This window comes from Schistocerca nitens, chromosome 1 (assembly GCF_023898315.1).
Source record: "Schistocerca nitens isolate TAMUIC-IGC-003100 chromosome 1, iqSchNite1.1, whole genome shotgun sequence".
Classification (NCBI taxonomy): Eukaryota; Metazoa; Arthropoda; class Insecta; order Orthoptera; family Acrididae; genus Schistocerca; species Schistocerca nitens.
This window is the reverse complement of record NC_064614.1, coordinates 429938355-429950995: the sequence shown is the minus strand read 5'-3', so window position 1 is coordinate 429950995 and position 12641 is coordinate 429938355. Positions and strand designations below refer to the sequence as shown.

Genomic DNA, 12641 nt, shown 5'->3' with positions numbered 1-12641 from the left:
CTGTGCGTAAACATGCGCATGCCACGCTGATGTGCTCAGTCTTGGCTTGGCAGCCATTGAGAACGGAGCTCTTGTTAGATGTTACCACCAAGTGCGAATTGCGTGCTGTTATTCTGTTTTTGAACACAAAGGGTACTGTGCTGATTGAAATCCATCGCCAATTGACAGAAGTGTATGGCAAGTCATGCATGGATGTCAAAAATGTTCGTAAGTGCTGTAGAGAGTTTGCAACTGGTCACGACAACAGCTTTTTAGGATCGGAAAGGGGTATTGTTGGTTAACTTTATGCCCACCAGGACCACAGTTAATGCTGACAGGTACTGTGAGACTGAAAACACTCAAATGGGCAATTCAGAACTGGAGAAGAGGAATGTTGAGCAAGGGCGTACACATTCTCCATGACAACGCTCACCCACACATCGCTCGGCAAACCGCTGCTCTCCTGCAACAGTTTCAGTTGAACATAATCACCCACCCACCCTACAGTCCTGACTTGGCACCCAGTGACTATCACCTGTTCCCTAGGTTAAAATAACATTTGGCCAGAAAGTGATTCAGCTCCGACGACGAGGTGAAAGAAGAGGTTCATAACTTTCTGAACAGCATGGCGGTGAGCTGTTATGACATGGGAATACAAAAACTGTCACAGCATCTACAAAAATGCATCAACAGAAATGGCGATTATGTCGAAAAATAGCTAAATGTTCAAGCTGTAAACTGATGTAAACCATTGTTGAAATAAATAGGTCTATGTACTTATAAAAAATAGGAGACCTTACTTTTGGGATTACCCTCATAAGAAAGCCTCTTCATAGATAAATTACATATCAGTCTCACAGAGGCCACTGAAAAGGTTGCTCCTATATAATGATACATTTTCACTAGCACCTTAGGTGTTCAGCTAACTGCTGAGTTTGATGGGTTCTACTGTGATTTGTGTGGAAAGCTAAGTGTTACATAATGACAACTGCATTTAATTTTGTATGTGCCAATACAGACCTCCATATTAAACATCATTTCTCTGCCATTTTTACCACATTATAGGACAGCACGGATCTTGAACTGCCTCTGGGTGATGACAGAAAATGAGTTGCAGCAGAAGTGATTTATTAATGGCAATCTTAATATCATATTTCCAAGGCAGTTGTGACAAATCCAGTTGATGTAGTGTAGTCAGTATCAATTGAGATAGTCAGCATATTATTTATTTTAAACTGTGATGTATAATGGTACTTTACGGGTAAGTAACATTAATATTGTTTGCCAAAAGAATGGTTATTGTTGCCACCAATGAAAACAAATACTTCTATTGACCATCCCAGCTCATGTTATCTAGTTTCAAACTATTTTAATTGTGTCTCTTATTTTAATTTTTAAAAATGTATTTACCTACTATACTTATCTCAATGTTCTGCCACTGCCAACTTCTAATTCTGCTTCAACTGAATGTGACACCTATGATCCACTGCACACGTGTTAATAAATCATTATACTTAATTGGATTCACCAATCTACTCTCAAAGCTTACCTCATATGTTCCTGCCATGTTCATGTATTGAATTATTCCATGGAGTAAAAAAGTGTAATTCTGTGGCTCACTGATGTGATGCCTACTCAGTGGATAATGTCCCCCTTTCATCTGCTGACCCCTTGCACATATATTAGGAAGTGGGGGGAGGGGGGGGGGGGAGGAGGGCAATGTGGCACTGTTGTGCCTCCTAATGGTTATCAATCTTGTTCCATGTTCTCATAATATTATCCCACTACAGCCATTGGGTCTGAAGATTGTACATAGCACTTGCAATTCTTATGTCAGGCTGTCAGAACTATAGACAGAGAGAGCTTTCTTGGACAACACATAAAATAAAGAATTATTTCAGTTACTTTATTCTATGTTTTACCCTATTATTATTATTATTATTATTATTATTATATATTATGGTGTGGTAGAATCCCATCCTCAACTTGATGCAGAGGCAGTAATAAGTGACATGTGCTGTTAAGTGCAACACCTGTTTTTACTTAAACTATCTGAACCATCACTCCTTTTTAACCTCCACCCAAAGGCATCATCTTTTTGAAATTGGAGAGCTGAAACTTATTTCTCCAAAGTGCCCATTCCCCGACTCTCATGTTTTTGCTGATTATTTATATGCTTTACCATTAATTTGATCACATTCTTTCTTTTTGTTTTAGTTCTTTATATCAATTTATATCTTGTGATCCCCTCCTTGCTCTCTCTCTGGTCAGCAGCCTTTTACTTTACTATTTTGCCTAACCTTTCTTCTGTTCATTTCTTCCACTATTTCTTCTTAATTCTTCCCTCTCCCATCCTCTATTTTCTTTATTTCTGCTATGATTGGCATCCCTCAATTATTCCCCATAGTGTCATCACCGTAATGTAGCTGTGTTTCACCTGTAGTCAGTTCCCTTTGCGCAGTATCTTCCTGGTACATTGAAATGATCATCTAACATTGTTTCCTTCTGTCACCAACTATAAGGCTTCTTGGCTCCTTATAACCATTTACCACCATTTTTCTCACTTCATCTCATGTCACCTGCTTCCTCCCTTGGTAATGCCACCTGCTTCCTTCCTTGGTACTTCTCACATCATCCTCAACTTTTCCTCAGACCTCTGAGGCTTTTAAACATTTGACCACAACTCATTTTTCCTTTTTTTGTTACTGTTTAATATGCCATTAACAGCAAAATTAATAGCCAAGGAGAATTAGATAAGTTAGGCAGTGGAGAGTTAAAGAAACACCCATTGTCTCTTAAAAGTGACAATTCCAGAAAAAATCTGAATAGGCCATCTAATGGCAATAACAGCTGGAGGGAATGGCAACATGCTGATCACATGCCCCACGATCATAGGTCACTCCTTGCACAGTCTTATAGGCAGCATCTGGCTAGTAAAAACAAGCCCAATAACTAATCATGAATGTATTTATACTTACATTACATTTAAATGCATAGTTTCACTACATCCATACACAAAGTCTTATTCAAGATTTTATTAATACCTTTGTTAGCATTAGAGGAGCCACAGTGTTAACTGTAAAGTTTTCCATCATCTGTTCATATTTCACTAGGTTTACCCTAGTGAATTTCGATGATACACCAGCATTATTAATTAGGACATTTAGTCCTTCCTCGCCAACAATATCTGCTACAGATTTGCTGAATTCACCATAGCTGCTAAAATCCTTCACATCTGGAAAAAAGGATAAAGTACAAGTAGTTATATATATATCCAAAAATGAAAGCTAATTGAACCAGTTGCACTCACCAAAATGACATGGGGATCAGTTGATAATGTTATAAAATATTTAACAGGATCTCTAGCTTTCAGAATTAAGACAGTCTTCATCTAGATGTAAGTAGGAAATAGGACAATAGGGAAATATCTAGTTAGTTGGGTGATGCAGTAAAAATGTGATAAATCATTTGAACATTGATATCAGTCAGAACTAGTTACATACTCCAGCAGACAGTAAAACAAAGCAGCTCTTGATAAATTATTGGAGGCTGCTTGGAGTCACATTGATTAAGAAGTGGTATCAATATAATAGAGGGAAACATCCCACGTGGGAAAAATACATCCAAAAACAAAGATGATGTGACCCACCGAACGAAAGCGCTGGCAGGTCGATAGACACACAAACAAACACAAACACACACACAAAACTCAAGCTTTCACAACAAACTGTTGCCTCATCAGGAAAGAGGGGAAGGAGAGGGAAAGACGAAAGGATGTGGGTTTTAAGGGAGAGGATAAGGAGTCATTCCAATCCCGGGAGTGGATGTGTGTGTGTGCGAGTGTATACCTGTCCTTTTTTCCCCCTAAGGTAAGTCTTTCCGCTCCCGGGATTGGAATGACTCCTTATCCTCTCCCTTAAAACCCACATCCTTTCGTCTTTCCCTCTCCTTCCCCTCTTTCCTGATGAGGCAACAGTTTGTTGTGAAAGCTTGAGTTTTGTGTGTGTGTTTGTGTTTGTTTGTGTGTCTATCGACCTGCCAGTGCTTTCATTCGGTGGGTCACATCATCTTTGATTAAGAAGTGGGAAAAAATTAATGAAAAAGAAGAAGAAGCAGACATAACTACTAGGAGAAATAAAAATTTAAGATTAAAAAGATCATGAGTGGACCTGGAGAACACAATGACGAAATAAAAATAAGAATAAAGAATGCCACACATTGTAAGGTGGCTTGTGGAATATTGGGTAGATGTTGAAATGAGAGATTTAAACAACATAACATTCTTTAAAAAATTTTAGAAACTGTAATTTCAAAATATGTAGCTAGAGGATGAGGTGAACATAGGAGTGGTCAAGTAAGTCTGTGACCAGTGACAGGAATGAACAAATCTGCAGTAACAACCTAAAAACATAATTTATAATATGCAATTTTGATGAAATTATGATGCTAACAACAATCATATCAGTATTGATTATCATATAATAATTGAATGCACATTTATGTATCACCACAAGACTGACTCTTCCTCCAAAGAGGTGTATACTGGAGTGATGGACTTACTTTAAATGACTGAGGATGTTGTAAAAGGCAATAGAGTATTGATTACAAACAGAAAAACAGGTCTTGAGACTTTTTGGTATCCTGAAAGACCATTGCAGATGCTTTGAATATAACATAATAAAGTAAATTTTATGTAAATTAACATTTTAGAACACAACTTGAGTAAGAAATGATTTTAAATAAACTTCATAAAGCAGCTTAGTAGAACAATGAATAATTACAAATAGTTCTGAGCCTTATTCCTGGTATATCTTAGGATTGTCTTCCAGAACTTAAGGTGAATTACATCTGACAACAATTTTTTGTGTATGGAAACAATGTAGCTCCCCAGAGACTTGTGGGGTGGGAGAACTAAACCATTTCTTTAGTCAGGAAATGGTGACGGTGACGAGACTTTATTGTTCATTACAGATCAATAGTGTGAGAAGTCAAGTCAATGGGAGTGGGAGGGAGGGAGGGAGGGAGGGAGGGAGAGAGGGAGGGAAGGGGAGATGGGGGGGAGAGGGAGAGAGAGAGAGAGAGAGAGAGAGAGAGAGAGAGAGAATCCCAGAACAGCAGTGTGGGTTATGACTTTACTGTTTATCCATGTTGCGTAGAGGGTAAAGTGAGTAGCTACAATAACATACTAAATCTAATAGGACCATGTCTAGGAAGAAAGTATTGTGGTGTTCAGATCAACTTTGTCATTCATGAATGCAGTATGTTTTTGGGATGCACACAGGATTTTTGAAACAAATATTTCAATTTAATTTTCCTAACTAAACAAATGGCTCAACATTATTGCAATTGGTTTTCAGTAATCCATTCTATACAGACAATATTTAGAGAAACAGCAATATTTGCTACATATTTACAAAGCGGGTGAGGGATTGGCACAGCGAGTCAATACTGGTACAGCGAAAAAGAGTTGAACAGCGACTATACCTGAGATGAGGTAATCATATGTGGAACGCAAGGTCATATTGAACTAATACTGGAAGTATAAGAATATTCATTAAGTACAATTGCTGTGGTAGAAAAAGTTTGGATCATGGCCACCAACATGTCAGACAAATGCCCATATTTGTGGTAAATTTGATGCCAGTGGAACTGTTAAAGATGTGCAGAGCCAAGATCCATGTGACCTTGAGCAGCTACAGGTCTAGCATACAGTTATGCAATGTTGCAACATTTTATCCAATCACCAGAAGAATCAGTGAATCAGGGAATGTGCAAAAGTGGGGTGAGCCAATCAAGTGTAAGACACATTTTATACTGTGCAAAGTTTAATATGTACATTCCAACATTGCCACACATGTTCAACAAGAAAGACTCAGCTTGAAGGACTGAATACTGCCAGTAATTTGAACACATTGTTCATGGATATGAGGGTTTTACAGCAAAATTTTTTGTGTATGATGAAGCACAATTAAACTTAATGTTTCCTAAAATGCTAACTTTCACATGGACAAGACAGTGAATCTACTGGGGCTTAAACTGTGGTATAGTCTGTTACTGCACAATTTTGATTGGCTTTTTCTTCTTCTCCTTCTTCCTTCTTCTTCTTACTCTTCAAGGGTATCATGACTGATCAGGTCTGTTGTAATATGATTCAGACAAGAATTTTCCCTGCAATCCAAACCCTCTATAGAGACAAAGCTATTTACATGAAGCAAGATGAAACCCTACCTCACTATGATCAAGATGTCAGGCTGTACCTGGCCGACACTCTACCTGGACAGGGTGTAGGTCAAATAGATTGTATAAAGTATTCACCTCATGCTCTTGATTTGACAATTACGGACCTCTAGCTATGAGGGATCAAGAGAAACATGTGTCAACATAAACAATTTACAATCAATGATCTATGTGAAAAAAATCGAAACATCATATGATGTCATTACAGCACATACACAGAGATATGTAGTTTGCTATGCAGTTTAGTGCCATTAGCACCAAAAATTGTAATTGTCCAGCCTCAGCAACCAGTGGAACTGACCATGTGTGTGAGTAGTGAGTAGCAATCTATCACTTTCATAACATTGTCTTTATTCCATCACAGATTTTCCATTGTTTAATTATAAGTAAAATTTTTAAGAATATATGGACTATGAAATAGTAAGAACATTTTTTGGACTGCCCCCCCCCCCTCTTTATTTTCTACCCTCACCATTGATTCCCTTTTTTTCTTTTAACTGATTTATGTTGGATACAGATCAGAATTTAGGTTCATTGATTCATCCATTTACTCATTCAAATACCATGTTCCATAAATTCCATTATGAAGGAGATGTGGGATGAGTCAAATTACATATTAACCAGCAAATGCAGACACTGTAAGCTACTTCTTTAAAGCATTCTAAAAATAAATTATGAGTGGTGCTAATCTCTATTCTGAATAACTGCTCTCCAATTCCAATGGATTCTCAAAATATTAAACATACTTTGGTATTAAATTTGGCTTCCCAAATTTTCAGCAGGAAAGATATTAATCAGACAGTTACATCCACCAAAACAGTGGTATCTTGCTTTTCAGTGACCTACACATCCACTGCATACACAGCATTTGAAGGTTTTTCTTGAGGTAAGATACCATAGAACATGATAATAATCATAAATGTATAAATAACTATCATGACACCATGGAAACATCCTACATTCTGCAGTAAAATGTCCGGTCACATTTTTATTTCCCAAACATTCAAATTATTTTCTACAGATCCCTTTACAGGCTGTTCATTTGTCCAAATGCTGCATCTATTTCATATGTTTACCCAACAGTTTTATTTTTTCATCTAGTGTATACCACCCAGTTTTACCATCAATATTCCCCTGGGCTGTACACACACTTATCACTCTCTGATGCCATTCACATTTCTCTGCCTTCCCCTGTAGCTACATCCCATCCCAAGTGGATCACTGCTCCAACTACCTTTGTCAGTTTGGAAAAGTATCCCCTATAACACATTCTCACCTTCTACTTCTTAAATTCCACCTAACCATTTAAATTCACCCCATTCCCATGACATAACTAAAATTCCCCTTTCTGGATACCAACCCTCCTTTTTCAATGACATTCAAATCTTCATATTTTGTCAATTCCTATCCTTCACTAATATAACATTTGAGAAACAAATCTCCTCAGTACAGGCATTCCTGAACCTATTCTGTTCACTCTACAAGATACTGTCAATGTGAATCCCAACTACATACATCCTATCTTCCAAACTGAAATCCTTGCCCTCCTACACCTGGAAAAGTACTCCATACACCATTTCTCTGGCATGCAGATCTTTTTCATCTGTAACATCCCCCAAAATCCCTCCCCTCCTTGCAGTATCCCACACCACCCAGGACTCAAACTCAACCAAGATGCTGTTGCCAACCTGAGTACCAGAAACCTCAGTGCTACAGAAGTTTCAGTCCTATCCAAGGGTCCCTTCTTCAGCCACAACACTCAAAATTTTCACTGACCTAATCATAGATCTACACTCATTTCTCGTTCCCTAAAGTGGAAAAACTTTTTTCCACGAACCCCTCCAACCAAAGCCAGGCAAAATTCATCATTGAGCCTCGCCTCTCTCACTTCATATTCACATCGCACCGTGACCCTCTCTCACACCTACTTAATGTAATCCTAGTTACCTTTAAGGAATTCCTTACTTCTATCTTGGCCTGACTCTCCTTTTCTACATCCCCTCCAAGAAACAAACCTCTCAGGGGAGGAAAAAACAGCCATCCACAAGTTCGAGATACGTAATCACCATCCCTGTAGACAATGGCTCCACCACTGTTGTGATGAACGGCAGTGGTTACCAGAGAGAAGGCATCCACCAATTGTCTGACTCCTCCATCTACAAGCCATAGTGATTCAATTTGAGAAGTCTAGCATAACCTCCAATCTCTACTCAAATCCTTAGACCTGTCTCAATATATCTCGCCCAAATCTATCTCCCTCCTCACCACAACTACCCCCTCATTCCTACCTTCTACATGCTTCCTTAAATCTAAAAAAAAAAAAAAAAAAAAAAACTTAACAAACCTGGCCTCCCCATTCTCATTGATTACTGTGCTCTCAACAAAATAATATCAGCTCTTGTTAACCAACACCTCCAAACAATCCAATATCAAAGACACAAACCATTTCCTTCACCAACTCACAACCATCCCTCAACCATTACTACCTGGATAACTCCTTGACACTGTTGATACCATCTTTGTATCACCCTGCCTATAGTCTTATCACTATTGAATATGACTTCTTCCAACATCTTATTGACTCCAAATCCATCATCTCATTCTTTAAACTCCTAACACGGTAATTATCCTCCCAACCTTGAACAAAAACAAAGCTCCCATGCCTTACTTTCCAGTCTCCCACCACCTCCCAAAGTCCCACAGTTTTGCCACAGAGGAGCATTCCCTTCATAACTTAGAACCACACAGGAGTGGAGCAACTGAATTAAATTTCTCCACCAAGTTTTTGATTACCTCTCATTGTGCTCTGAAATGAGAAATGTCCTGCCCATTATCCTTTCCACCCCTCCCACAGTGGTATTCCATCGCCTGCCGAACCTACGCAATATACTCATCCATCCTTATACAACCTGTGCTACCAATCCCTTATCTCATGGCTCATACCCCTGTAATAGATCTAGATGCCTGTCTGTCCACATGAATGGCCACCGAAAGCTGTGGCCAGGAAACAAGTGGACCATCCTGTTGCTGAACATGCTGCCAAACATGATAGCCTTCATTTCAATGACTGCTTCACAGTCTATGCCATATAGATCCTTCCCACCAAAACCAGCTTTTCTGAATTCCACAGCTGGGAACTTTCTCTGCAAAACATCTTACTTTTCATGACCCTCCTGGCCTCAACCTTGGTTAGTCACTGTCCTCAACCATCCAGCCCCTTCCATGTTCCCATTCCACCACGCACAGCTGTCATTCCACCACCACACCCAGTCTTTATTTATTTCTCTCCTTTTCCACTACTCCCCCCCCCCCCCCTCTCCCACCTCACACCTACCCGCCGTTTATCCTACAGCACTTCACTGTCTGCCACTCCCACCATAATATCCCTCCTCCTCCCTGCCGCAGCCTGCTCCTTATCCCAAGCAGTCACCACTCCCATGATGCACTGGTGCTGCTGTTCGCAGTGTGGTTTCAGTTGCCTGACACTGCAGTCATGTGTGTGTGTGTGTGTGTGTGTGTGTGTGTGTGTGTGTGTGTGTGTGTGTCTATTGTTGACGAAGGCCTTAATGGCCAAAAGCTTTAATTGTGAGAGTCTTTTCATTGTGCTTAGCTGTGAGGATGGGTCGTGAGTCATGCTTGGGTAGCCCAGTTGGTAGAGCACTTGCCCGCGAAATGCAAAGGTCTCAAGTTCGAGTCTCGGTCCGGCACACAGTTTTAATCTTCCAGGAAGTTTCATATCAACACACACTCCATTGCAGAGTGAAAAGTTCATTCTGGGAACTTTCCTTCTCATAATATTGCAACACACTACAGCCTTACATGTAACTACTACTCCTCTGAGGGGAGGAGAGAGGAGAGTCTGTAACTGAAATGTTCACCAATGAACAAACAAAAAGAGTATTGACTTCTCCAAAATGAGTTGTGGAAATATGTGAACAGTATTCTGAAATGTTTTAAAAAATGCTGCAAAGCCTTCATAACAGTTTAGACAGAACTACTAATGACAACAATTGTGAACATGTTAGGTCAATGAACACAGAGATTGAGAGTGAAAACACATGTCTTTCAGCAGTGAACAATAATTTAATGATGCAAAGCCTCAATAGCAATTTAGAAAGTATTAATAATGACAACAGTTGTGAATATGTTAGGTCAATGAAGTTAGTGCAACATAAATAGCGTGAAAACTTATGTCATTCAGCATTAAACAGTCATGCAATTAAGGCAGAAATGAGTGCAGAGAAATCCGAAATACATACTGAACACAGTAGTCCTACATACAATCATGTGCTTAAAAATACAATGTTCAATACACGGAGTGCATAGAAGACAACTATCTTCAGGTACAGTAAACTTTACAAACAAACATTTGTAGATAAGCACAAATTTCAATTTGCAAATTTCCAGATTTAATGTAAGGATGTACTCTGATAGCCATGGACATGGCCTTGCTGGAATCGTACATGATGATCTTCACGTAAATTCTTCTTCCAGTGTGAAACATGGGGTATCTTTGGTAGAAATCACAAGAAACATTAATGCTGAAAATCTCTCCAGTTTGTTACAATATACAGCAATTTGTGTGCACTAATGATGTTTACAACAATGAATTATTGAAAGACACTAACAATTTTAAAGAAATTCTGAACTATAGTAGGAGAACACCAGTAAGTGTTGTTGAGATTCTCAGAGACACGACCTCATAGATACTTCTATTGTGAATGAGTAAATCATTAAGGCCAATACAGTCTGAAAAGTTTGCAAAGCATTCCAGAAGTCACATTTCTTATCTGTAGATTCCCTTGAGAGAGAACACTTTAAACAACATGGTCTACATATAAATATTAAGGGAAAGACACTACAATACCACAAAATCTGAGACATCATAATTCATTAGACAGATGCAAGGAGAGATTCACCACTGGACAGTACTCATCATCTTCAGAAGCAACAGGACGGCTGAAGTAATAAGAACCACCTGCATGTCAAGCAAAAGAAGAGTGTCACCCCCAAAATTGAAATGAGCGGTGCAACAGTTACCAAGGACAATAAATCACTAGTAATTTTTTACCAGAATGTTCAGGATATAATTAGTAAGACTGCTAAATTAGAAGTACTTTTGCTCGAACAACTGAAAGATGTTTCAGTTTTATGCGCGAGTGAACAATGATTGAAGGAAAACCAAGCTTGTATTGCTAGTATCACAGGATTTTAAATGGTTAGTAGCTTCTGTAGAGAGACTTTTATAGGTGGAGGAACATGCACATATGTTAAGCAACACTTAATAATAATGTAGAAGTGATTGACACTGGATTCTAATATCATGAAGCAATAGAAGTTAGTGTAAATAATGTACACAGCACAAATTCTAGGACATCTACAGAAGATGTATAAATGAGGACAACATTAGGATTTTTAATACTTTGTAAAAAAGTTCAAACTGGAGTTTGGATATCTGTGACAATGCATATATGAAGTTTGAGTCATTTTTAGCTAGTTACACACATAACTAAGACATGACATTCCCCCTTAAGAAAATTAAAGTAAAAACCAGAACTAATCCTTGATAACACAGGGGATAAGAAAATCTTCAGAGCAACTTAGAAACTTAAATACATCAGCTGGATAAAATCTTTAGAAATTTAATTTAATCAGCTAGGCAAAATCCAGTTCTCAAACAGTATGTAAACTGTTACAGGAAAATATAAGAAAGTCATTAGAACAGAAAAAAAATAAGCAATGATTCATACACCAACAAAAACAAGAGTAACTAAAAAATGAAACAGTTTAGAAGGTGATAAACACAAACTTAGGCACAAGCGAAGACAAAAGCATCAGCACTGTTATTAAAAGTGAGGGCAAAACTATAAATGATCCTTTACATATTGCCAGTGTATTCACTAGTCAATATACAAGTATAATACAAAATCTTACAAAAAATGAAAGTCATATAAAGGCTAATCATAACATTTATGCAAATCCCAAAACTATGTTTTTGTATCCCACAACAGTACAAAAGATAGAGAATGCAATCAGAAAACTAAAAAAAAAAATTCCTATGGTACAGATAGCATAATTAAACAAAGCAAATATATTGCTCCTCTGCTTGTTGATAGAATTAATGCTTCTTTCACACTTGTACTTTCCCTAGAGAACTTATGCTACCAACATTAAACCATTATATAAATATAGTGATCCTTATGATGTAAAAAACTACAGAACTTTATCAATGTCATGTTGTTGCTCAAAAACATTTGACAGAATAATGTACAAAAGACTCTCTCTCTCCTTTTTTTACTTAAAAAAAAGTGAAATACACTCCTGGAAATGGAAAAAAGAACACATTGACACCGGTGTGTCAGACCCACCATACTTGCTCCGGACACTGCGAGAGGGCTGTACAAGCAATGATCACACACACGGCA

General features: G+C 38.2%; 1 protein-coding gene across 2 annotated transcripts in view; it reads right to left on the bottom strand.

Moving 5' to 3' along the window:
* LOC126250884 (C-factor-like) overlaps positions 1–12641 on the bottom strand; it is a 78385-nt gene that overhangs the window by 33978 nt on the left and 31766 nt on the right. For both annotated transcript variants that reach the window (XM_049951595.1, XM_049951596.1), the window contains exon 3: positions 3024–3214. In XM_049951595.1, coding sequence (XP_049807552.1) covers positions 3024–3214 — 191 coding nt within the window. The remainder of the gene's footprint in view (positions 1–3023; positions 3215–12641) is intronic.